Source organism: Trichosurus vulpecula, chromosome 4 (genome assembly GCF_011100635.1).
Source record: "Trichosurus vulpecula isolate mTriVul1 chromosome 4, mTriVul1.pri, whole genome shotgun sequence".
NCBI classification, from domain to species: Eukaryota; Metazoa; Chordata; class Mammalia; order Diprotodontia; family Phalangeridae; genus Trichosurus; species Trichosurus vulpecula.
In genome coordinates this window covers 258,812,632-258,839,136 of record NC_050576.1, presented here as the reverse complement: position 1 = coordinate 258,839,136, position 26,505 = coordinate 258,812,632, and the positions used below count along the sequence as shown (strand labels likewise).

Sequence of the window (26,505 nt, the reverse complement as noted above, 5' to 3'; positions counted from 1 at the left end):
TTTACAGAGGAAGAAACTGAGACTCACAAAGGTGAAGTCACTTGCTCAAGGTCACTGAGATAGCCAGAAGTAGAACAAGGTCTTGGACTTGCTCCCTCTGCTTCCCAACCCAGTGTTCTCCAACCTCAGAAGAAAAGAGCCCCCAGGAAAGGAGAAACCCACAACAGTGAGAAACTAAGTATTTAAAATGAGAAAAAGACATCTGGCATAGCAGCTTCTGCAAAACATTTATTAGAAAACTAAAGTGAATATGGCAACAAAACTCAAATAGCAAGAAACGATTACAACCCCAAATCGAGTTTGTCTCCAAGGCAAGGAAGCCATGTGGAAGGTGTCTAGACTAGGGTGTGATCAACAGCTAATTCTGAGCCAAGGAAAATTAGTGCTAGGCCTTCCTGCTTCCTAGGGCAGCTACCTCACAGCACCCAGGGGTTCAAAGCTTCCTTGTGCAATTTTTTTTTTAAACTTGGGGAATAAAACAACTCAGCCAAGGGTCAATTGAAGCAGGTTGAAAAACTCTGATCCCTTTACATGATTAAAACATGAAATGATTTCCCCTCCTCCCCTCAAGGACAAATGGAGAGCAAATTGGAGGGAATCCCCTGAGAACAGCTCTTGGCTCCAGTTAAAACTGATAAACACTCTAGGAGGAGAGGCAAGGGATTCTCCTATACCTAGGGGAGGAGGGGGAGATGGAGAGGGAGAGAAAGGGAAGCAAGAGAGAAGCTGGGGGAAGGAAGGAAGAGAAAGGAAAGGGAGAAGAGAAAAAAGAGAAGTGAAAGAGAAAGGAAGAAAGGAGAAGAGGAAGAGAGAAGAAAGGAGAGAGAAATGAGAGAGGAAGAGAGAAGGGGAAAAAGAAAGAGAGGATGGGAGGGGAGAAAGAAGAGGGGATGGGAGAGGAAGAGGAAAAAGGAGAGAAGAGAGAGTGAAGGAGGAGAGATGAAAAAAGAGAGAGGAGAAAGAGAACAGAAGAGCAAGGGAGAGGAGGTGAGATAGGAAAGCAAAGACAGAAGGAGAGAGAGATGGAAGGATAAGCAGAGGCAAATAAGAACCAAAGACTTGTCAAAAAGTTGTTTGAGAATCAAATTAATCCAAATTAATTCATTCTTTTTTGTGGTAATAGAGCCTCAGGCGTTAAAAGTTTTCTTCAAACTATGTACAGGTTAGACCCATGTGTCTCAATTTTCTTAAGTTAAGTGTTCGGGTTGACTCATAAGAGAGTATAAAGTGGGGGAACGGACAGAAAAACAAGGAGAGCAGGAGCTGGGCGGTTAAGAGGCAATGGTATAAAACATCAGTTAATCTTAGCTTCTGACACATGAAGACATATTTAAGTACAATTTTAAAAACGACAATATTTTATTAAAGTGTAAAAGTACGATGCCCTGACAACTCTACAGCTTTCTAATGCTACAAAAACACGTCACGGACAACATGTTGAAATGGTCACATTGATTCCAAGGTTTCCATTGTCAGCAAAGAGATGTGCTATGGCTGTATCAAAAACAAGGCAGTCGCTGTTCAAGATGGCGGCAGCCACCCCATCATGGATGGAACGGGGTGTGGCTTCCCAGGTCAGTCTCCGCCGGTTGCCGTTCAGTTCCAGCCGATAAGCAAAGTTCTCTGCTTGCTTCCGGGTCCCAATGAGTAGCACAATGGCAAAGAACTGTTGGTGGCCTTCATACTTCTCTTGTTTCTCCAGCACCAGCATGAAGTGATGGCCAAAGCACGACTGCATCATCACCCAATCGACGGCCCCTGGCAAGTTAATGTCTGTAGCAAGAAAGACGATGTCTTCCCCTTGAAGGGTGGTGATGCTCTTGTGAGCATGCATGAGGTGGGACATCACGGCTTCCAGGGAGCCCTGCCATTTACAAGAGGCACCAGGGCAAGGACAGGAGTATGGACGGTATTCGCAGATGTCTTCATGTTCCGGCTTTTCCGTATGGTGAAGAGTCAGGGAGCATCCCGTGGTGGCGTACTAGAAAGAGAAGGACACATACCCATGAGACATTTGGCATTCTCCAAATTTCTACTTTGGCATTTCTATGTGAGAGTTGGGAATGTGATAGAGAACAAGGAGGACTAGCCCTAGAGTCAGGAGGACCTGGATTCAAGTGTTACCCAGACAGAAGGGCTGGGTGGTCATGAACAAGCCAGTAAGCCACCTAGCACCCCCAGGCAACTTGCAAAGCTCACTGCCAATAGGGACTGTCTTATTCTTTTTTACTTGTATTCCCAGCATCTATCAGAGGACCTAGCACACAGCAGGTGCTTAATACCTATTGGATGGTTGATATAAGGTCATCCCTGTGGTGTAGTAGAAAGAGCACTGGATTTGTAATAAGAAAGCTTGAGGTCAAATCCTAACTTCACTCCTTACTATTTATGTGAAGGAGGGAAAAGAAGGGAGAGAAAAAGATCTTCATTATCCCAAACTGTGACCAAATGATACCAGTAGTTCCTGCTCCTGAAAGTCTTAAATTAATGGTGAATGCTAGAAAAATGAATTTGGATAGCAGTATCAAGCACAGAGGATCAAAAAAATGTGTTAATGAATATCAGATATTGAAAGAGGATACTAGGCTCGATGGAAACCAGAGGAACATAACTGATCTTGGCTTCAGGAGAACAGAGATGAAAACAATCCTTCCTCTTGTTGGAAAGGTGGTGGTGTCCAGTTTTTTTTTAACTCCTCTTTTTTTGCTCTAAGTGATGATAGTGATAAATGAAGCAATGTGTTTTTTGAAGCATCAATATGTTTTTGAAATACGGCCATGCTATAAGTTGTCCATTACCAAAATCTAACCCCATATAAGAATGCCACCATTAATCCTTGTTATTAACAAATACTAAGCAAATATAGACTTAAAAAGTTCAATTGAAAAAACACTTATCAGTCATGCAATGTACTGTTAGAAGCAAAGGACAAAGACAAATAAGAAGGTATCTGTCCTTAAACTCATACTGATGGCAGTTGTGGTGGATAATACACACTCATAAACAACCCCAACATCAAACAGATGTGCTAAGTGCAAAGGAAGGGGGGGTTCCAAACAGTTAGGAGAAATCTGAGGTGGGGATATTACAAGAGTCATTCTGAGTCCTTGGTGATCACCAGAAAGCTAGGAACCTGGGTCCCTTCTCATTTAAAAGTAGGTTTTGGGGGCAGCTAGGTGGCACTGGCCCTGAAGTGGGGAAGACCTGAGTTCACATCTGGCCTCAGACACTTGACACACTTACTAGATGTGTGACCTTGGGCAAGTCACTTAACCCCAATTACCCTGCCTTCCCCCCTGCAAAAAAAAATTTTTAAAAAAGTAGGTTTTGAGCACTTAGCCCCTTGGGCATGAGGAAGAAAAGATGACTTGATGCCCCTTCCTGGACATATGTCTCTCCTGTAGCCTAACGGTCAGACCCCAAGCACACCTTAGAATACTCATTCTTCTCTATTTTTCACAGTCCTCCAGCTATTCACCAAGATCCTCCTCAAGGGAAAAGGGTAGAGTTGCTTTGAGAATCATTCTGCTGCCAAGAGGAGAAATGAGCTTGATTTCATCCCCACACATCCACTGAGTGCCTCTGGTGTACATTTGTTCAGTTCAGTAGTTTTTTCAGTGATGTCCAACTCTTTTTGACCCCCTTTGGGTCTTTCTTGGCCAAGATATTGGAGTAGTTTGTCATTTCTTTCTCCAGTTCATTTGACAGATGAGGAAGCTGAGGTAAACAGGGTTAAATGACTTGCCTAGGGTCACACAGTAAGTATCTAAGGCCAGATCTGAGCTCAAGTTTCCCTGACTCCAGACCTTGCACCACTCTATCCTCTGTTCTACCTAGCTGCCCATCTGATGGTACACGCACACACACAAATAACCAATTAGCAAACATTTATTAAGCACCTACTACTTGAGACAGAGAGGCACTGTTTTAAGGAACAGGAATGCAAAGAGGAAATGGAATTGGTCCTGATCCTCAGAGGTTATATCCTAATGGGAGAGGAAGAGAGACATAGATAAGGTGATTAGCTAGTTGGCAGGGAGGGGGCAGGGAATAAAAATATTCACATAGAAGGTGGCACTTGAACTGAGTGATTAAGCCATGTATGGATCCTCAGAGGCAGAGATGAAGAGGGAATATATCCAGGCCATGGGGAAAGGCTAGTCCAAAGGCAGTGAAGTAAGAGCTGGAGTCTGGCTGACCTTGTCTAATGCCCAGAACTACTTAATCCAGCTCATGTACAAGTCCAGACATCAGCCCACGATATCATTGGTCCTCTTTGAAAATGAAAGATGAACACCCAACCAACCAACCAGGACTACAGTCAATCAGTGCAACCAGCATTAGTGAAGTGCCCACTATGTGCCAGGCACCACACTGGCAATACAAAGAAGGGCAAAACCAACCCCTGACCTTAAGGAGCTTCCATTCTACTGGGAGACATGTAATTAGCTAGGTTAATATATACATACACCATAGAAACAATAGATGGAAGACATTAGGGGCTGGGAGGGACCAATGAAAGGTCCTACCAGCTGAAGGGAGGATCTGAGCCAAGTCTTAAAGGAAGCTAGGGAAAATAAAAGGCAGAAGAAAGGCATTCCAGGCATGGAGGGCAGCCTGGCATGGAGCTGTCATATGGAGGACATGGAGACAAGAAAGTGGGATATAGAAGGCATGGAGATAAGATGTGGAGGGTGGTGTTTAAGGAATTCCAAATGTGCCAATGTGGCTGGGTTGAAGAGTGTCTAGAGTATAAGATGACCAGAAAAGAAGAAAAGGGCCAGGCTACAAGGAGTTTTAAGTGTCCAACAATGGACTTTGTATGTGATCCTGGAGATAGTATGGACTCTGTGGAATTTGGGGCCATATAGACACACCTATGCTTTAAGAAAACCACTTTGGCAGCTGAGTGGAGGACAAACTGGAGTGGGAAGAGACTCAAAGCAGAGAGACTAGTGCAAACTATTGCAACAGTCCAGGTGAAAGGCAATGAGGACCTGAAGCAGGGCAGTGGTTGTAGGAATAGAGAGAAAGGAACATCTCAGAGACAGATATTGTGAAAGTACGAATGGACAAGTATTGGATAAGTGGAGCTGAGTGGGAGTCAGGAGCTGAGGATGCCACTGTGGCTGGGAACCTGAGTGAGTGAGAGGATGAGGGTGCCATTGACTGCAATGGGGGAGTTTGGAAGAGAGGAAGGGCTTTGGAGGAATGACTGCAGGAAACAGAGACATGTCTCATCCTCAAGGAGTTCAAATCCTCAGGCAGAGTGGGATGGCTTACACAATACACACCTTCCCCCCCAATTCCTATTTCTCCTAATCACAAAATTGATTATAATCTTCAGAAGAACTTTCCAAAAACCACTCCCTTCCCTAGAAAATATTTTGTGACTCCTACATTCATTTTCCAGGCCTGTTCTTTAAAAAGCTGGGTAAGAGAAACAAAGGCCATGATATATCTGTCCCCTAGTCAGTCAAACTTGTAATCACATCAAGATATTCAGAGAGAGAGAGAGAGAGAGAGAGAGAGAGAGAGAGAGAGAGAAAGTATGTGCATGTCTGTCTGTGTTGTGTAGGGCATCTTTTTCTCTACAACATTCAAACAGTTAAAAAAACAAAACCCAACTAGACACCACCACCTGGTTAAGAAGGGCACATGATTCAGGACATTTCCTGGCAGGTTCTTTGGCTGACATAATCACTCCAATTTAATTGGAAAGATTTTTCTAAATAGGCTGTTTATTCCCAACCAACCAGGAAGAACCATGGGAAGGAGTTGTCTTTTGGCTGATCTAGAAAGAATGTTGTTGGTTTTTTTTTTTCCTTTTTCTGTTCCCTGCCTCAAACCTGCAAACTAATCTGTAATTTGTTTTTAAAAACACGTATTAACACCCAACCTGGAGTCTCCTCTTGTGCAAGCCTGTATGAGTACCTATACATAGATCATGCCTCCCTCTTAAAAAAAAATCAAAGGAAAGCAGCCTACTATGTCTTCTCCCACCCCAACAACCCTGGAAACAAAACAGAAAAAAGCCTGTCACCCAAATAGAAAAATCATCACCTAACTTGGGCTAAATAGCTCCTCCCATGGAGCTTTCATGAATAGAAAAATCATCACCTAACTTGGGCTAAACAGCTCCTCCCATGGAGCTTTCATGAATTTAAGCACCACAGCTGTACCTTTGGGCGTCCACCTTTCCCTTTTCTGGTTTGCTCCGACATATTTTGGGGGTGAGAGCGCGTAGCTATCCTTTCCTCTAGTTAAGGTCACCATTTTATGGTTTAAGTTCCTTCTACCTTTTAACACAAAACAGCTGGGAATAGTTTGCCCTTAACAATGACCTACAGGCTGCTGCATAACACTAAAGGTGCTGGGTAGGAGAAAGATGCTGTTAAGTTGAAGCATGAGGAGACTGATGAAGGTACTAGAGAGAAGCCCCAGCATCTCAGGAACTATAAAGTGGGGGAATAATGACAGCACCCACCTCCTTAGGGTTGTTGTGAAGATCAAATGAGATAAGAATTGTCAAACTCTTAGCACAGTGCTTGGCACACAGTGACCAATCAATACTTATTTGCTTCCTTTCTTCAGCACTAGAGGCTGAGGGGTGGCTTTGCACAGCAGATGAAGAGCAGCCTTGATGTCAGGAAAACCTGAGTTCAAGTACTGCCTTTGGCCCATGCTGGCAGTGTGACCCTGGGCCAGTCACTTAAACCTTCACAGTCATAGGCAATTTTCTAAGACAAGTCTTAGAAAGTCAGCAGGGAAAGGGCCAACCTATATTGGTAGAGGGGCCTCCCTAGATCAGTTAAATCATGGGGCTCCAGCCTGTCATGATCAGATCTGTCCCTGAAGGGGAGCAGGGCAGGAACTACAAGGCAACCACTTGTTAAGGATGCTCATGATTTGAGTGGAGATTGGGCCTGGTGGCCTCTAATTCCTTCCAGCTCTAAATCTATGAACCAAATTTGGCGTCACACACCTATGTTCAAATCCTGACTCTGCCACTTGCTACTTATGTGACTTTGGTCAAGTTACAAACCTCCCTGAGACTCAGCCTCCTCATCTGTAAAGGGGGGTTAAACCACATGGCCATTCAGGTTTCTTCTATGAGCCTATGAACTGCTCCCAGGGATCCCATTGTAACAGGCTTCAGATTCTTACTACTGTTAACAGTATTTCAGGAGCCCATTAAAAAAGACAGGGAGTATTTTTATACTCCACTACAAAAACTCTTGGTTCTCTCCTTGAGCTAACAGTTCACAAGGGCTCCTAATTGTCTAGGTCTTTCCTTTCTTCTCATTGTCCAGGTTAGAGGATTTAATTAGATATGGAGGTTAGGAGAACCTGGCTTCCATGCAGCCTTGAAGACAGAACAATGGAAGGGGCCTTCCTTTACCACACAGATCAGGCACAACGCAACACAAGTTGTTTGGCAGGCTCCGTGAATTGCTGTTTGCAGGGAAGGCACTTCCAGAGCCTCGTGGCCTAACCGGAGCTCTCTGGCCCAGGCTTTCTGGTGTTGCTGGAGCATCTTTTAATTGGCCGGCATTGAGAATAATATGAAGCATCTGGGTGGCAACAACAATCTGTAAAATGCTCTCATATCTAGTAGGTCATTTCATCCTCCCTAGAGGAGGCAGGGCTGATATTATGGACCTAGTCTTATGTGTGCACAAGTTCAGGCTGAGGCAGAGGTTAAGTGCTTAGGCCCAAGTACATACCTATCAAGGGGCAGAACCCAGATCTTCTGACCTGCTCCAGTGCTCCCCCCCAGCCCCATCCCTCTTGTGCCTCCCCAATCACAGTAATAAAGTCTTTGAAATATTTTAAATTTGGGAGAAAGTTTTTAAAAAAAAATTTGGTTTTCATTCTGATTGAGAGTTCTAGCTCAAAATTAAACATAACCACTCCCTACCCCCACCCCTTTAGCTTGTAAAAACTAAAAGAACAGCTCTCATTTTTTTTTCTTGTTGGCTTAAAATGGGAGTTGGTGAAGATTCAGGTCAAAGTAGCTAGGATTTTTCTTCAAGAGAGGAGCTCCATCTACCAAGGCCAATCAGCACCTCTCCTGCAATTTCAATTTAGTCTTGAGGAGTTGCCTAGTGCACTAGGCTAAAGTTAGGAGGGGACTTGGCTAGTATCACCCAAGTCAGTATGCATCTCTGGTAAGAGAGGAAACCAGATCAACCTGATTCTGAGGTCAGCTTCCTCTCCACTAAACAACACAACCTCTAGCAGTCAGGTCACTGGCACAAAACCAATATACTTAAATCAATCAACAAGCATTTATGAAGGACCTACTCAGTGTTAGACAGTGGATACAGATTCAAAAGAAGGAAACCATGTCTACTACGGAGGAACAAGGTACATTCACTTATTAATGTTCAAAGAGTATAAGAGTTGGCCTCAGGGAGTTTGTACTCTACCTCTGATGGTTCTTAGTTGTGTGACCTTGGACATGTCACTTGCCCATTCTGTGCCTCAGTTTCCTCATAGGTGCAATGGAGATGCTAATATCTCTCAGGTTTGTTGTGTGACTCAAATGAATTATAAAGTACTTTGTAAACCCTGAAGTGACATATAAATCTGGTGTCAAATCTGGGTTCAGACATGTATATTCTAGGCAGTCACTTCTCTTCTGGACTAAATGTCCTTGTCTATAAAATGAGGGGGTTGTTCTAGATCCGAGATGGCCACATGCCGCCCACCCCCGCCCATATACCTCACAGTGTTGCTTGAACCAGATTAAAATGTAAATTCTGTACGTTTAGTGGCCCTGTTTCTAATTGAGTTGGACCTTACTAGTCTAGATGATTTTCCAAGATCCCTTCATGTGCTAACTCCATCATCCTAAATCCTTGAGGTCTGGATAAAACACAGCTTAAAACAATGTTTTTTAAGAAAAAAATTAAGTTTAACCTGACTCCTCCATTCTCCTCTCATATCCCATTACCCTTGTCCTAAGCAAGACTATTTCATATTAACAGCATGGCATCCTGGAAAGAACCCTGGGATATGGACATGAGAGGACCTGTATTCATACCCTAGCACTATTACCCATGTGTCCCTGGGCAAGTCTCTTCACCTGTCTGAGTCTCAGTTCCTCATCTGTAAAGTGAGAGCAGTTGGGCTAGGTTAGTGCTTCTTAAACTGTGGGTCACACCCCTATATGGAGTCAAGTAACTGAATGTGGAAGCTGCAAAAAATTTGGCAATAGTAAAAGGGTTCTGAACATGCAATGACCAAAAATTAATTCAAAATCAAACAAAGTAAAGTGAACTTGAGGTATTTCTGGCAGCACTTGCCCATGTCGCATCACGTGATTTCACTGAAGCCTTGGTTCCGAACACACAACACGTACACTTTTCAGTACTCATGCTGTCATTCCACTCAACAACCCACAAAGGCTTCCAGAAACACCTTGGCTCAGATTCGAGACTATTGTCTTTAAAAATGGTAAAATTATATGTATACCAAAGAATTGTTTTAAAATAAATTTCCTTATGATTTATTATCTGTAAATGTTTAATTTGCATACCTAATTTATATATATGCCTATATACCAGGAGTCACACAAAAATTTCTCAGGGTTGTGAGCAGAAAAAGTTTAAGAAGCATTGGTCTAGATAGCCTCAAAGGCCCCTTTCCAGCTCAAGACCAATGTGAGCTTATGATTTCTTCCCTTAGTATATGGAGCTGTCACATATGGAGCTTCCTATATCATGTATATGGAACTTCCTTCTGAGCAGATGACTCTCCTCTTCTGCCCAGATGGAAGAGAAAAACCAGGTTTCTAAGAGTCTGTCTTATTTTGCTCACTGTTGCCCAACCTCTTGGACACCATGAAGCAAGGCCTGTTTGTTTGTTTTAAAGGAACCTCTGCTGAGGTTTTGGGATAGCTTCAGGAGAACACCTGAGAAGTGTTATTAAAAGATAAATACAGATGACCATTGTAGAAGACAAAGGAGACCAGGGAGGAGGGGGAAGCTGTAACTGGATTCAAATCACTTACTGGCCCACACCTGATTGTATACTTCACAAAGTTAGTTTATAGGTTTTGGGAGGTAGAAAGAACCTTAGACATCATCCAATCCAATCCCTTTCATTTTCCAGATAAAGAAAATGAAGCCAAGAAAAACTAAGTGACTTATCCAAGGTCACATGGGTATGTGGGGGAGCCTGGAGTCAAACCCTGGCTTCCTTCAGGTCCTGGCTAAAATCCCACTTTCTTCAAAAAGCTTTCCCCAACCTCCCCTTAATGCTAGTCCTTTCCCTCTGTTACTCCTAATTTCTTCTGTCCATATCTTATTTGTAAACAGGTATTTTGGATGTTGTCTCCTTCATCAGATTATAAGCTCCTTGAGAGCAGGGACTGATGTTTTCCTCCCCTAACTTTCCTTTTCATGATGATAAACCAGGTGCCCATGATGAAAAAGCCTGGAGAAACAGAGGGCTAGAGGATGTGTCAAGAAGCCACCTTTCTCTCCTCTTTAGAAAGTCTGCATGTAGCAATGGCACAGTGAGTTTTGCACGAACACGTCATACTTCCTCGAAAATAGATCATGCCCTAATGCTGAGTACATTTCAAGGCCTTTGCCCAATGTAAGAATTGACCTAGTTTCATTCACTACTGTACGTTGAAATCTAAGCTTTGAAGCTACTGCAGGACTCTGTTGTATGTGGACAGAAAGTCAACTGTAAATTGTAAACATCCTGGTAAACACACCTGTTACCTACCTGGTAAACAGAAGCACTTCTCACTGTCCATTAATTAACTAGAGAGGAGAATATTTTAAGAGAACTTTTTGTGTAGGATGCCAAGGGGGAGAAATACTGACAATGCAGTCAGAGGATTTGGGTTCAGATCCCAGCTGACTTGGGACAAGTCACTTAACCTCCTCAGTGTTATCATTTCTATAACAGTGAGCATTTATATATCACCTACTATGTTCTGGGCACTATGCTAAATACCTTTTATAGTTAGGACCTCATTTGATTCTGATAACAACTTTGGGAAGTAAGTGCAGTTATTATCCCCCATTTTACAGTTAAAGAAACTGAGGCAGACAGAGGTTAAGTGACTTGTCCTGGGTTGTATAGCTAAGGAGTGTCTGAAGCCGGATTTGAAATTTTGAGCCCAGTCCTAATGCTCAATCCACTATACTCCTTGGCTGCCTGTAATGAGGGCACCAGATGAGATAGCCTCTGAGGACCTTTGCATCACTACTCTCAACTGAAACTGGGAGCCAGGGATGCTGTGATGGACTGTGGACCACTCATATCCTCTCCCTTTCCATCAGTTTCTCTGCTTGCAATAAAGAAACTTACTTTTCTTACTGCTTATTTACAAGAAAAAGAAGAAGAAAAGATACCATCTGCTCATTTGTAAGAAAATAAATTAGGTTTAGCAACTCACTGTTTATAAAGTAGCTGTGTGAAATCCTCAAATGAAAAGGGCTTCTGAAATACAAAGTAAAATCATCATTTCTGCATTGGCATTTGGTAATTTATTTTAAATAGCAAAAAAAGAGAGAAATGAATACATCCCCTGTTCAGTGCCACTCTCAATCAGACAAAACACACCAAAGAATCCAATGGCTGGCTCAACCTGGATTTTCTCCCTCACTCCCCTCCAAATGTCTACAGGATAAAGTCCAAATTCAGTGACTTGGTATTCAAGGCACACCCCCTGCCTCAATAGCACCCCTCCTCCTATATGATCCTCTACTACTTGATACCAAAATCCCAAACCCTCAAGCAGCAATTCCTGTTCATACTGTTCACTGGCTTAGCTAGACCCTAGCTATCTGCCATAAATGGTGAAGCAAGGAGGGCCAATTTCAATCTCAATCTAGGCAGTTCTAGAACAGATTTCTTCTTGTGGGATTAGATTTTTCATAGCTATTTAGGTATTGCCTTTGCAGAACTTTTGAGGAAGGCTTTAAGAAAGTTATCAAAGGATTTTATAATCTTGGATTAAGATTTTTCCTATCACTTTCCTGGTGAGAAAGTTTCCTCTCCCAAGACATACCTGCCACTGCTCTGACAGTTACAGCTTTAGAGAGCTGCTGGTTGGCAGAGTGCAGAAGCAGCTGCCCGGGGTCCCACAGCCAGAACTAACAAAGGCTCCACTTCAACCCACATCTCCTTAGGAAACTCTAAGGCAGGCTCTCAATCTACCATACCAGGCTGCCTCTGGTCATTTATTTACCAGGGGGCAAATAAACAAATGAAATTACATATAGTTCCCACTTGTCTGAAACCTTTTACTAGCTCTAAAGAAAAACAAACCTGTTATCCCTCTGGGAAGGACAATGGATCTGCAGTGTAAAAAGTGACCTCGGTATGAAATACTGAAGTTGCAAGCGCTCTCTCACTTCTTCTGATCAGCTACCGCACTCTGGGCAAACCATTTAAAGTTGGAGTCTTCTAGTCACCTTCTCTGAGCCTGTAACATTGATTTGTAGCTCACTGTTGGCTTATGAATACGGAAGGGGCTTGGCTGTAGCTACCCTTTCACCCTGACTGCCTCCAGACTCCCAGAAAGCCAGAACTCTCTGATGGGACAAATGTAACAAGGAGTATTTCATTTATCTTGTACGCTTCCTCTCAGGAATACAAAGTATTTTTAAACATCTTGATAATGGGAGGTCCAACTGGTAACTTCTCCATCCCTTGGCTTTCAGAAGCTGGGTGAGAACACATGTGAGATAAGTCAACAAAAAAGTAACACTTTTACAGATGGTGAACTAACAATGTTGCTGAAGAAATCGGAATGTTCTTCCAACAGGGAGGATAAGCAAGGGAAACCCAAGTTGCTACGTGACTGCCACTCTCCTCCAGGTCCCTCAGCATCTTTCCTCTGAACCACTGTTTCCCTTTTTCTAGTCTCCCCCTTCTCCAAGCCATCTACCAGGATGCCAAGATAATCTTCCAAAGCTGTAAGGATGACTTGCCTGCTCAAGGATCATCCATGGCTCTCTACTGCCTCTAGGATAAACCACAAATTCCTTCAGCTTGGCATTTACAGCCCTTCACAGTCTAACTCCAGCCTATTTTACCTTATTCACCTTCACACATTCTGCATTCTACCAAAATGACCTACTAGTTGGTCTCCTCAAATTCTGCATTCCTTCTCCCATATCTGTATCTTTATAGATTACAACCAAAATTCACTCCCTCCAATTTCATCTCTTAGAAGCCTCTGATTTTCTCAAGGGTCACCTCCTATAGGAGTCTTGATCCCCTGCCTTATTTGTTGAAATGTCACATTTCATTATTTGTTGATAAATTGTGCCCACAATAGAATGGAAGCTCCTTAAGAGCAGATACTGGTTTTCATGCTTTTCCTTTGTATCCTGGACATCTTGAACAATATAGCTTGTTCACAGCAGGCATTTAGGGAAGGGAAGGGGAATCCAGCACCTACGATGTGCTGCATCATGCTAAGTGCTCTACAGATATTACCTCTTTTGAACCTTTAATAAAAGTTTGTTAAATTGCACTGAACCGAACTGGACTTTTTCAGGACAATTCCTTTTAAGAGCTCCAGGTAGACTGTGACTGTGAATGCTGGGAAAGCCATTCCCTCCTCGTCTTTGCCCAACTGGCCAGAGCCAGAGAGAAAGCTGAAAAGCAGTGCATTACAGATGGTTTTCTTAGGGAAGGAAGGTTGCTTTGGCTGGAGAGATTGGGGAGCAATGGCATTATCACAGAAACCTGAGAACGCACAGCTAGGAGGAAAACAATGCCTGGCTTCCCAAAGCACGACTGGCCCTGCTGCTGTGCTTTATTGCCAAAGCTCACAAAAGAGGTTGCCTTCTGACTGGGCCCCCAGGGAGAGGAGCAAGTGATGGAGCAGACTATCCCACATCAGCCTGAAGAACCAGTTCTGGAAGATCCCTTCTGAGTAATGTTTAAGACAACAAAACCACCTGGAAAAAGCTAGCATGAATAATGGCTCTTGGAGGCAGGGCCAAACCACCTTAACCTCTCCATTTCCCACAGCATATAAGAGATAGGGAGGAAGGAGAGCTGGAACATATTGGTGAGGAAACTCTCTCTCCCAATGCAGATGGGAATCTTCTCTGCAATTTATTGGCTCAGTTGCCTGGAGCAAGCAGACTTGCCCAGGGTCAGACAGCCAGTACCTACCCATCAGAGGCAAGGCTTGAACTCAGGTCTTCCTGGCTTCAAGGCCAACTCTCTATCCATCGTGCAACACTGCCTCTTAACAGAATAAAAGCTGACATTCACATATGATTTTAAAGTGGTAAGTGCCATTATTTCCATTTTATAGGTAAAAAAAACTGAGGTACAAAGCGATCAAATGCCTTCCCAAAGGTCATGTAATATATAGTCCCTGTGTAAAGAAGGACTCAGTCTGGGGCACCACAGAAAATGTCCATGGATCAAATAATGCCATGCTATCATCTTATTTCAGATGATACCAGTATTTCTCCTCTACTGTGTAAGTGAGTTGACTTTCATTATGTCAGGCCATCACCTACATAACAAATCAAATATCCTATTTCGCTCCAAAGGCTTCATTCCCATTTCCACCCTTCTGGCACGTTTAATTCAGGATGGTGGCACCAGAAGTCATCACTACAGCCACCTCCAGACCCCAAAATGTTACACACATATACAAGATGCCTTCTTGTTTGTTTTTTAAAGCCTACTGAAGGAATTACAAAGAAGCAGGAAAATAAAGGACGTCAAAAAAGGAATGTACATTGAAAAAGGAAATGGCTGGGACGGAAGGAGTAAAGAAACGATGGATAACCAATGGGCATCCTACATGTTCCACTGGTATTCTTGCAATGTCAGCAGAAGTGGAAGAAGATTCCCAACACACATCATGTGTCAGATGCATAGCAAAACATAGACAAGTGTCCTAGAGTTTGAGCAGGTGTAGATGGGTTCTTCCTTGGAGGGAATGTCTATACCCATGAAATTGAAGGTCCATATGTGGCTAGCATGTTTTAAGCTGTCAGTCAGTCTTCGGTTAGAACAAAATTGTCTCTCTGGTACTGTCATTTTGTTCCATAATACCCTGGTCTCCCCAGATCATCCAGATAGTGGACTGACTTGCCTTGTACTCACACCAGTGGGTGGCATTCAGGCCCCTTCAGTTACTTTACATTGTGTCCAACTCTCTTCCATTCTGTACATGCCTGTGTACGTACGTGTACACACACACAGAGCTATCTCTGTGTCTCTCTCTCTCCCTCCCTGTCTCTTTCTCTGTCTCTCTCCTGTCCTCTCCTAGAACATAAGCTACTTGAGGGCAGGGGCTTAACTCTTTTCATTACTATGTCCCCAGTACCTAGCATGGGGTCTGTCATGCAATTGGTGCTTAAAGAACATGTGTTGGCTGATATGAATTCCCCAAATTCTCTAATTATATCAGGCAGTCTAGCCAGTAAAAACTGAACAAAATAAACACCCCAGAATCCACGCAGGAATTACTAAGACAGCAAGCTCTTAGGAGGTCCATGGGGTATCTGGGCAGAACTCTCAAGAACCTAGGGTCCGAATGTTCAGTGGCAATGGCAAAAGGGCAGGACAGGCCCAAGTGCCACCCTGGGGCAGAAGGCAAGGGACAGGGGGAGGAAGGAGTGAGACTAGGCTGAGTAAACCAGGGCAGTGAAGTGAGAGGTTGGACAGGGCAGGTATGTAGGTAGGGATAGCTGCAAGATGAGGAGGGGAGAGAGCCTCCAACCAGTCCAGAGGAGACTGACAGGGCCAGAGAAGGAAGGCAGTTAAGATCAAAGCAATAAGGAAGCAATCAGACTAGGGATGGTGTTTACTATTCTTTTTTTGAAGGATTAATAAAATATGAGACAAAGAGGAGTTAGATATGAGAAAAATGGATGGAGAGTTAAGATGAGAGGCTATTTTTCTTGAAGTCGATGTCTGGGTCTTGACAGAGACCTGTCCTCTTACTTTCTGGCTCACAACTTCCCCTCCCTGCCCCCCAATCCTTCTTTTTAGAGCATGGGCCAGAGTTAAGATATGAAAACTAACAACTTCCTCCTCCTCCTCCCAATCTGAAAATAGGAATGCTATGCATTCAGTTTAAATACTGTTCAAGTCTCAAAATATAAGGCAGGGCAACAAGCATTTATAAAGTGTTTACTATGTGTTAGGCACTGTGCTAAGTATAACAGAAGCAAACCTATATATGGTGAATACATATGGAATTCTCTCCCATCTTTGGCTCAAGGCCAGCTCCTGGGACGGGGGTACAGCCTTTTATCCCATAAATGAATGATTCCTGGCTTAGAGATCACTTGACACACTCTTCATTAGTAGGGAGTCACAGATACTATGGCTGCCCAGTGGGGAAGGGAGTTGATGTTGGGGAGGTGAGGAGGGAAGGGCAGTGAGGACAATGAGAACAAAGCTGATGGAATTTTGCCAGTGGATTTCCAGCCACTCCCTCCCATACTTCCAAGAAGTACATTCTGATCTCCTCAAAGAGATACATGTGGGTGGGGGGAAATGTCTTAGATTTATTCTCACACCAGTCTTAAAGGTGGAACCACATTATGAAGGCTGGTGTCAGGGGGTAGGAGAGTGAGAAAAGACACTATTATTAACTAGGCAAATAGATCTGATCAATTCTAAGTACCCAGGCATTTTACAGTGCAAGGAGCTGTATTTATAAGCACATATTTCTGTTGTACATAATAATGATAGTTAAGATTTATACAGCACCTACTGTGTGCCAGGCACTGTGCTCAGCACTTGACAATTATCATCTCATTTTATCCTCACAACCACCTTGGGAAGTAGGTGCTTTTATTATCTCCATTTTAAAGATGAGGAAACTGAGGCAGCACACATGAAGTGACTTTCCCAGGGTCACACAGCTAGGGAGGGTCTGAATGACTAGATTTTTATTTGTATAGTGCTTTTTAAGGAGCTTCTCCTTCCCATTTCCAGCCTCATTACACATCATTCCCCTCCATGCACCTCTGCATTCTATAGTCTAGTCAAACCAGCCCTCCTGCTGTTCCTCACTCCAGCCTCCATCCCCTTGCACTGGGGCTGTCCCCCAAGCCTAGTATGACTCCCACCCTCACCTTTGTCTCTTGTCGGTCTTTGGCTTCTTGCAGACTCAGCTCATATCTCATTTTCTGCAGGAGACTTTTCTGCCACACTTCCAAAAGTTAGCCTATATGTTTTGTACGTCCCTATATATGAACATATGGGGGATCCAGATGGCACAATCCAGGACTGAGTCAGGAAGATTCATCTTCATGAGTTCAAATCGGGCCTGAAACACTTACTTGCTGTGTGACCTTAGGCAAGTCACTTAACTCTATTTGACTCAGTTTCCTCAACTGTAAAATGAACTAGATAAGGAAATTGCAAACCACTCCAGTATCTCTGCCAAGAAAACCCCAAATGGCGTTACAAAGAGTTGGACATGCCTGAAGATCACAGAACTCAACATACATGTACATGTTTCTGTACCTCTACCAAAAAAACTCTTTGAATGAATAGAACACTGACACTGTAAAACAAAAACCAAAAACCCCAAACAATTCTGAAAGACTTAAGAACTCCAATGAAAGCAATTGAATCTCTGTGAATCACAATTCCAGAAAAGAGTCTTTTGCCTAGGGGGTAGGAGGTAGTTGAGGGGGAAGTGGGAGGGAGGAAATATATATATATATACTTATATATATATATAATATATTATATATATAATATATATATAATATATATATATAATATATATATATATTAAAAAAAAACATGAGGCAAAGAAAGAATGGAAGCTCATTGAGGTCAGGAATGACCTTACTTTTAGTCTTGGGACCTGGTAGATGCTTAATAACAGCTTGTTGAATTGGCTTGGATTCTTATTTCTAATACTGGGAGAGCACCAGATTTAGGGCTGGAAGGGACCTTAGATATCATCTAGTACTAACCCCATATTTTGCAGATGATAAAACTGAGGCCAAGAGAAAAAGTGACTTACTGAAGATTGTACAGGGAGTGAGCAGCTGAAGTGGGATGTGAACACAGATACTCAGGAATCCCAATCCAGTGTTCTTTGAACTGTACCAAAATCAAGTCCGGGGACACCCAGACTAATCTCTACTGGTCATAGATAAACTACTGCCTGCAGATTCTGGGAGGTTTTAATGCTGGTTGTACCCAGAATTTTTTTTTTCCCGCTGAGATTAGTTATCTTGCCCACTAACTCTAAAATAACAAATGTTTCCTTTGGTTCCGGATCACCAGGAGCTATGGCCAACTAGTTACAAATAGGACTTTATTCAAGGCTTGCCCTTGGACCTCTGATTGCTGGGGAACAGAACCCAATGCCAATCAAAAAACCTGACTGCTTGGGGAGTTCAAGGGAGATGACCCTCTCTCCCTTCTGACAGAGGAGAGAGGGAAAGAAATGGGTTGATAGGAAGAGAGGGGGAGAGAAAGGAAGAGAAAAGGAAAGGAATGGAGAGGAGAGAAGAGAAGAGGGGAGGAAAGGGAGAAAGGGGGAAGAGAAAAGAGTTTCCAGCTGGGTAAAATTCCATCCCATTTCTTGCCTTTTAAGCCTTTATACTCTAAATTTTGACTGCCCAGGGAAACCATCTTGAATTTCTAACATTGTTCCCTCTGAACTAATACCACAGTATTGTCCAACTTCATGTTTTTGTGGAACCAGTTGGCAAGGCTAGGCAAGTCTCTAGACTTTCAAATTTCAATTAACTCTACTAACCAGAAACCCCAATAAATATGATCAACCTCTGTTTCACCTTTTTTCTTTTGAAAAGATAAATCACAGAGCTATTATTTCAGATTTTCTAGTCCAACTTGACCCTGAGACCCAAAGTAACTTGCTCAAGGACACACAGGTAAGAAGGAACAAAGTTGGGAATTGGAAAAGCATCCACTCAACTGGTAATCAATTATCCATTAATATTTGAACTTTCTCAAATATTTCAAAACAGCCACAGTACTTAACTGACTTTTCCAGCATCATATCACCCTTCTCACACTTCGTACCACCCTCATTTGATTCCCCCCCCCCAATATCCACAAAATACTATAAATTGTTCTGCAATTCACATCTTAGATGAAGAGTTTGGCTGTGACACCCAGTTAGTGTGTCTGCAGTCTTGTGCAGTCCCTTGTGAAAGAATTAGAAATGTCTCAACTAAGCAGAAATCAAGAGTTCAGAGTTATTTCTTAGCACCTATACATGGGAAAGCATATTGCACATCCCTAGCACATGGCACTCCATTTCCCACCTCTGTGGTTTAACTGGTTGGCCCTCATGCCTAAGACGGTTTCCCTCTTCACCTTTCCATTCCTGGCTTCTTGCATGCCTTACTTGGCCACCTTCTACAGGCCAGTCCTCCCAGCTGCTATACTCTAGTAGCCAGAACTCTCTCTTCAAAGCTTATCTTTCTATCTCCTTTGTATCTTTTATACATCTTTTGTGTACCTGGGCCAAGGGACGGGGAGAAGCCATGTTGTCCCCTTCTCAGTTAAGTTCCTGGAGGGGCAGAATTGTTTGTGGCTTTCTTTTGTTCCCCAGAGATTTGTCCAGTGTTTTCAACTAGTACCAAGTGCTTAGTAAATTCGTGTTGATTGACTGATGACCCTGAAACACTGCAATTTACATGGTTATCTGATCACTCATAATGTCCTATTTAGTATATTCACTGTACTTACAAAGGAAGAGAAATGTCTTCAAAAGATTTTCAGCAATAAAGCTGAACCAAAGGGTTTGAAGGTCAGAAATAACTGCAAAACCTAATTCCTCAAGCACTCTCTAGTTGACTGATCTTTCCACTTTAACGGGGTAGAAACTAGAAACCTTGGTGTTGCTTCCCCCCCCCCACCCCCTTTCAAAAAAAGTACCCTCTGTGAAAGAAGTGACCTTGGCCAAGTGACCGGATAACTCTAGGATTCAGCTGTAAAACACAGGGTTTGGATGATAGGATTTTCAAGGTGCCTTCCTACTTGAAAGTGATTTAGGGATTAATCTATTCCATTTAATCCAATCTGCATTTATTAAGCCACCACTACACAAGGTACCATCTAAGACAAAACAATATCGTCCCTGCCCTACAGAAGCTTACATTCTACTGGGGAAAGGGAAGTTATGGGGGAGGAGAGGGAGGTGGAGAGAGGAGAGACTGTTTTAGATACCACCACAGAGAAAGCTACTTTTCTTTTTTTAATCCATGCTTTCTTTTGGGTCAGAATTCTCCTAACGTGAGAAATTACAAGCCAGTTGTGTTGACAACTCATACAGTGTGCTTCACTTCATTAAGTCCCGAGGCACATTATGCTGTGAAGGGGAAAAAAAAAAGTTTGAGAACTACTAGGCTAAATATTCCTTTTTAACCTGGCTTCAGTTTTTAAAAGCTGATTGTAAAAATTGTTATATTATTGTTCCTAAGTCAGTAGGTATTTTCATGCCATTATGCCATTAAGATACTTTAATACTGGGAATATTTTTAGTGTAATTATATTAGTCTAAACTGTAAATGATATTTTGTTCTACTCAATTCAACCCTGTAAACATACATTAGGCACCTATGTGCCAGGTGTGAAGTATTCAGCCCAGGGTACACAAAAATAAAAAGCAGTCCTGGTCCTCAAGAAGCTAAGTTAGGAGGCCTGTGGCTCTCTATGAAAGCCCTCTCCTTTTCATTAATACTTTGTACTTTAACAAATGTACCTTTCCCCAGGAAACAGCTTTGACCGTTGGAATGATCAGCCACAGCCATACCTGCCTTAGAGCCAAACTCTTTTTAGGGCTCAGGAACAGAGATTTTTGTTCTTCAAGGAGGGTTTGGAGGATAGACTGTTCAAGTCCACATAATAATAAGCCCTGCTCTAGTGGGATTCTACTCTATTTTATTGGAGAGGGGAAAGCAAGGCAATTGGAGTTAAGTGACTTGTCCAAGGTCACACAGCTAGTAAGTGCCAAGTGTCTGAGGCCATATTTGAACTCAGGTCCTCCTGACTCCAGGGCCAGTGCTCTATTCATCTAGGCCACCTAGCTGCCCCTACTTTGTTTTATAAACATGAATGCATTTACCCCTTAGAAGGGCTACACATCTCCGCCTTCCCTCAACCAAGGAAAAAACCTAAACCTAAAAACTGGTGTAGAGGACATACCCAGAGATTCAGATGAAGAGAGGCTTATCAAGCAAGGTCCATGGGATCTTGTCTCCTTAGGGTAGAGGCTTCCTAACCTTGGGCCTGAGAATATGTTTTGTAAATATATCTTGAGAACTTTTACTTCAGTAGAATTTGCTTCCTTTGTTACAAAGGAATGTGCTTTATTTTATGCTATTAAAAAGCTTGTTCTGATAAGGAGTCTATAACTGGCATCAACAAACCCAAGGCATCCATGACACCAAAAAAGTGACGATCCATTAAGGTTATGATGTTCAATTCCTTGCCAGGGTGTGGTCTCCCTCCTGATAGCTGGGTGGCTGGCTAGTCAGTCCTTTGCCACAAATCATGTCTTGTCACATGTGTTTGTATAGAGATCACAAACTCAAGAGCAAGGAAAGTTGTTTTTCACCAGTAAAGTGCAAACTCCTTGAGGTCTTGGGCCGTTATTTTATTTCTGACTTTGTACAATATCCCCAACACCTGAGTACCACAGCAGCACACAGAATGGGCTTAATAATGCCCAAGAAATCAAATATTTGAATGCTAGGAATGCACCGGACACATCCTAAAATAGAAAAGAAAAAAAAAACCCGACACCAAGATGACCTGACAGAATAATCTGTAATTATGTGATACAATCCTCTTTTACGTTTTACAAAGGCTTCCAGTTTCTAAAATGCTTTTAGCCCAGATCTTATTTGATAGGTTAAATGTTTGCTGAAATGAACATGTCAATTCAACTTCTGGCAGTACTTCAACTGCTCTCTATTACCAATTTAGCTCTTTAACATTCACTTCATATTATTTTCCCTCTGGTCACAGCCTGACCGATTAATCATTCAGTGAATTTATTAGATGTCTATCTCCCAGGCCCCCCCATGCCTGGAATGTGCTCCTTCTTTACTCCAGTCAACTAGAATTAATTCCTAGCTTCTTTGGAGGCTTAGCTAAGGCACCCCGACTTGATCAGGTCATTCCCAGTTGTTTGTTCATCCTCTCCTCAAATTATGTTGTACTTCCTTATCTGGATGCTTGTTATACACATTCCTTTCTGATCCCTCCCCTAGCAGAATGGAAGTTCTTGGAAGGCAAGAACCATGTCCCTTTATTGATCTCTATGTCCTCAGTACTTTGTAGAGAGGAGCTTAATAAATGTATGATAAATTGAAATGTGTCCTACCTTCAGCAGTCAGTCAGATTTCAGTAACTTCTACCCATTACTCCTATTTCTATCCTGAGGCCGAACAGAAAAAGTTCCCAAGACAGCCAGATCTTTTCACCAGGTTAACAACATATCCAAAACTCAACTCACTTTCCCCCCAAAACCTGCTTCTCCAACCTCCTCTACCAAAAAAACTAGCAGGTCTTCTTTCACTTCTTCTCCAGAGGTCCACAGTTAATTAATCTTGTCATTTCTACTTTGGTCCTCATGTTGGCACACAAGTCTCCACTGGGTCATTTTCACCGGGTGTCTCTCATGCCTAGAACCCTCCCCCACTTTGTCTTTACTTCCTGGCTTCCCTCCAGTCTCAGCTAAAATCTCAAGGAGCCTTTTTCGGCGGCTAGTACCTTCTCCTTTAAGTCCACAACGGCCTTGTGTATATCTTGTTGTTTGTATATTGTTTCCTCGTTAGAATGTTAACTCCTTGAGGACAGCCTTCTTTTGTATCCTCGGTGCCCGGCACATAGTAGGCTCTTAACAAATGCTTGCTGACTTTCACACCTATACTCTTGTTTTCATTCCTATGGTTGCTACTCTGGCTAAGGCTCCCATTGCTTCTTGCCTAGATTATTGCAATCACCTCCATACTGATATCTTAACTTCTTCTAGTCCAGGAGTTCTTAAAGCAGAGTGTGTGTGTGTGTGTGTGTGTGTGTGTGTGTGTGTGTGTGTGTGTATGATGCAAGGAGGGAAAACGAAATGAATAAGTACTTATACAATGCCTACTAAGCGCCAGGCACTGTGCTAAACATTTTAAAGCATTTTTACAAATATCTCATTGGATCCTCACAACAGCCCTGGGAGATGGGTGCTATTGCTAGTCCCATTTTTCAACTGAGGAAACTGAGGAAAACAGATTAAGTGACTTGCCCAGGGTCACAAAGCTAGCAAGTGTGAGGATCTAGGGTCACATTTGAACTCAAGTCTTCCTGACTTCAGGCCCAGCATTCTATCTCCATTGTGCCACCAGCTGCCTATAACCCTAGATGGACTCATCTGTAGCCTGGTGAAGCCGGTGGACCCTTTCCCAGAATAATGTTTTAAAATGACTTAAATAAAATGCACAGGATTACAAAGGAAATCAATTCTATTCAAACACATGTATCAAATATATTTTATATATATGTTAAATATCATATATTTAACAACAACATCATGGGTCCCCATTGAAAACCCTTGCTCTCATCTCTCCCCACCTCCAGTCCAGCCTACACATGGTTCCCAGATGAATCATCATGATAGACAGCTCCCATACACTTGCTCAAAAACTTTTAATGACTTGACACCCAGCCCTGATCACCAGTCCCTAGGTGGGATGGATCCTTCACCCACCTTTCTGCTCTCCACAGGTAGAAAGCACTGCTTGGGGCTCTAGTATGGCCTTATCTCTTCTGCCATACCAAAAAGAACAGCACTCATTCGAGCTGGGCATTCAATTCCCATCATGCTTTGGCTCCAACTTACCTGTCCGGCTCACACATCCTATACTCCAGCCAACCTATGTTATTTGTTGTTCCCCATACTTTCCCAACTCCTTGAATGTGTTGATACTTGCCTGGCATGCCCTCCCTCCCCTCACTGCTCCAACCTGTCCATTCACCTTCACTGTGGCTAATATGGCCTATCTTGGACTCTTCTCTCTCAAAGTCAATCAGTTACAACATCCCATTGATTGTACCTCTGTACTAGCTTTTCTGTATTTCTCCTCAACACCACCCTTATTATCATTTGCCTGAAATATTTCAATAGCCTCGTAAATGGTTTCTCTGACTCCATCCTACTCCCTCCCTCTTCCAAGCCATTCTTCATAATCTTAGGCATGGACATGGTCATGTCACTACTTAAAAAAAAAAAAAAGAAAAAGAAAAAAAAAAGAAATCTTGAGTAGCCTCCTACTCCTTATTGAGTCAAGTTCAAACTCCCATGCCTGGCCTTCAAGGCCCTATATAATCTGGCACGTACCTACCACCATCCAGTATATTTCATATTACTCTCACTGTGTATTCTATGCTCCTGACAAATTGAACTCTTCTCTGCTTCCAACATACACATGGTATCTTTATAGTTCTATGTGCCTTTATTCATGCTTTCCTCTTAGGTCTGAAATTCTCTCCACTCTCCCTACCCTTCCAACTTCCACTTGCTAAATTCTTCTCATCCTATAAAAGCCCAACTCAAATGGCATCTCTTTCAAGAAGCCTTCTCTGTTTCTGCCTCAGACTTTACTTCACATCTCTCTAATTTCCTTAACCATATGCTAGTGTGTATCAGGTATTTGCTTTGTATCTCCCCCAGCAGTGCATAAAGTGCTGGGCTTAGAATCAGGAAGACTCCTCTTCCTGAGTTCAAAATCTAGCCTCAGACACTAGCTGTGTGACTCCAGGCAATTCACTTAACCCTGTTTGCCTCAGTTTCCTCATCTGTAAAAAAAAAAGCTGAAGAAGGAAATAACGAACCACTCCAGTATCTTCACTGAAAAGGATAAACAACAATAAAGACAACAGCGCTTAGTAGGCCATAAATATCTGTTGAGGATGGAAGTCGGTCCCTGATGAAAAGTCATCTACCCTGTAAAGGCTACCCAGATTCCCCCCAGCTGGAAGGTGATCCCTCCCTCAGTTCCAAACAAAGTGCTTGGTCATAACCGTTGTAGCAGACTTTCACATTGTTAATAATAATATCTAGCATTTATACCTCTTCAAGCTTTGCAAAGCATTTCATAAATAGAGGGCATCTCCCGAGTCCCCCAAATAGTTTAAAACTAAACTAAGGCTTTGCGGATTCCCTTTATTCTTTCATTGTTGCTTATTTGTGTATATAGTGTATCACAGACCAAACACCAAAGGGCTATCTGTACAGCTTACACCCTCGAGCTCAAATGTAAGGAACCCTGTGGGCTCATACACATTAACATTATCTAAGTTTTACTGTATTTTTAAATTTATTTTGTTAAATATTTCCCAATTAATAAGACATACAGGCAATGGGGTATAGAAATCTGTCTTTCTCTACAAGAAAACAGAGGGGAAGGGGATAAGAGAAAGGTGGAGGGTAATAGAAGGGAGGGCAGATTGGGGGAAGGGGTAATCAGAATACACACTATCTTGGGGTTTGGGGAGGGGAGAGATGGGGAGAAAATTTGGAACTCAAAATCTTGTGGAAGTGAATGTTGAAAACTAAAAATAAATAAATTAATAGGAAAAAAACCCAACAAAATCAGTACATTTGCCCTCTCCCATCCTTTGGGGCCTCTGCCATTCTTCCTGAACTTTAAGAGATCACTAATACTGGCTCAGCAATCACATTTGTTAGTTCCTTGAGTATCTCATGATGTATTTTGTTCAGACCTGGTAACTTGAATTCACTGAGAACAGAAGGGTAATGTCAGTCAAAAAACAACTTATTAAGTGTCTACAAGGAAAAAAAAAGTATGAGGAGGAGTTGAGTCCAATGATAAGTAAGGAGATAACAAACTAGTATTGCTACTTAATAAATATTTCCCAATTAATTACATTTTAATCTGGTTCAGCCTTGAAAGTGCCAGGGGCTGCATGGAGCCATCAGGCCTGTCTTTGACACATCTGCCCTACAAAACCTTGCACATAGTAGGTACTCAATCAATATTTGTCGAAATAAAACTGCTAGCCCAATTCCCTCTGGAGGTAGAAACTTCAGTTTCAAAGCATGACTTGCCCAGTGGCACACAACTAAGTCATGGCAGGGTCTGAATTAGAACTCAGGACTCCACAATCCATTTCGAGGGCTCTTTCTACTGTACTCTAATAGAACTTCCAACCAAATAAAAATAATTTCACTGCAAAATTATCTGACAGAAAGGAGGTGGCTAGCCAGGCCGAGAATCCAGTTGTCAACTTAAGGGCCCCTGCTCTTTTCCAAACATGTGCCTAAAACATGTTTTCAGGCACTACTAGCTCTGTGACCCTGGGCAAGTCACTTAACATCTGTATGCCTCAGTTTCCTTATCTGTAAAATAGGGATAATAATAGACCCTCCCTCCAAGGGTTGTTGTGAGGATCAAATGAGATAATATTGGTATAATTGTTTAGTAGAGGGCCTGGTATCTAGCAGGAGCTACATAAATGTTAGCTATTATCATA

The 26,505-nt window shown here is 42.5% G+C and overlaps 1 protein-coding gene across 1 annotated transcript in view; it reads right to left on the bottom strand.

Annotated features, from left to right (window-relative positions):
- Positions 1-209: 209 nt before the first annotated feature.
- The window catches only part of LOC118848595 (E3 ubiquitin-protein ligase SIAH2), a 31,601-nt gene continuing 5,305 nt past the window's right edge, over positions 210-26,505 (bottom strand). Inside the window, exon 2 of the mRNA XM_036757553.1 lies at positions 210-1,981. Within this exon, the coding sequence (XP_036613448.1) occupies positions 1,424-1,981 (558 nt within the window). The 3' untranslated portion in view covers positions 210-1,423. The remainder of the gene's footprint in view (positions 1,982-26,505) is intronic.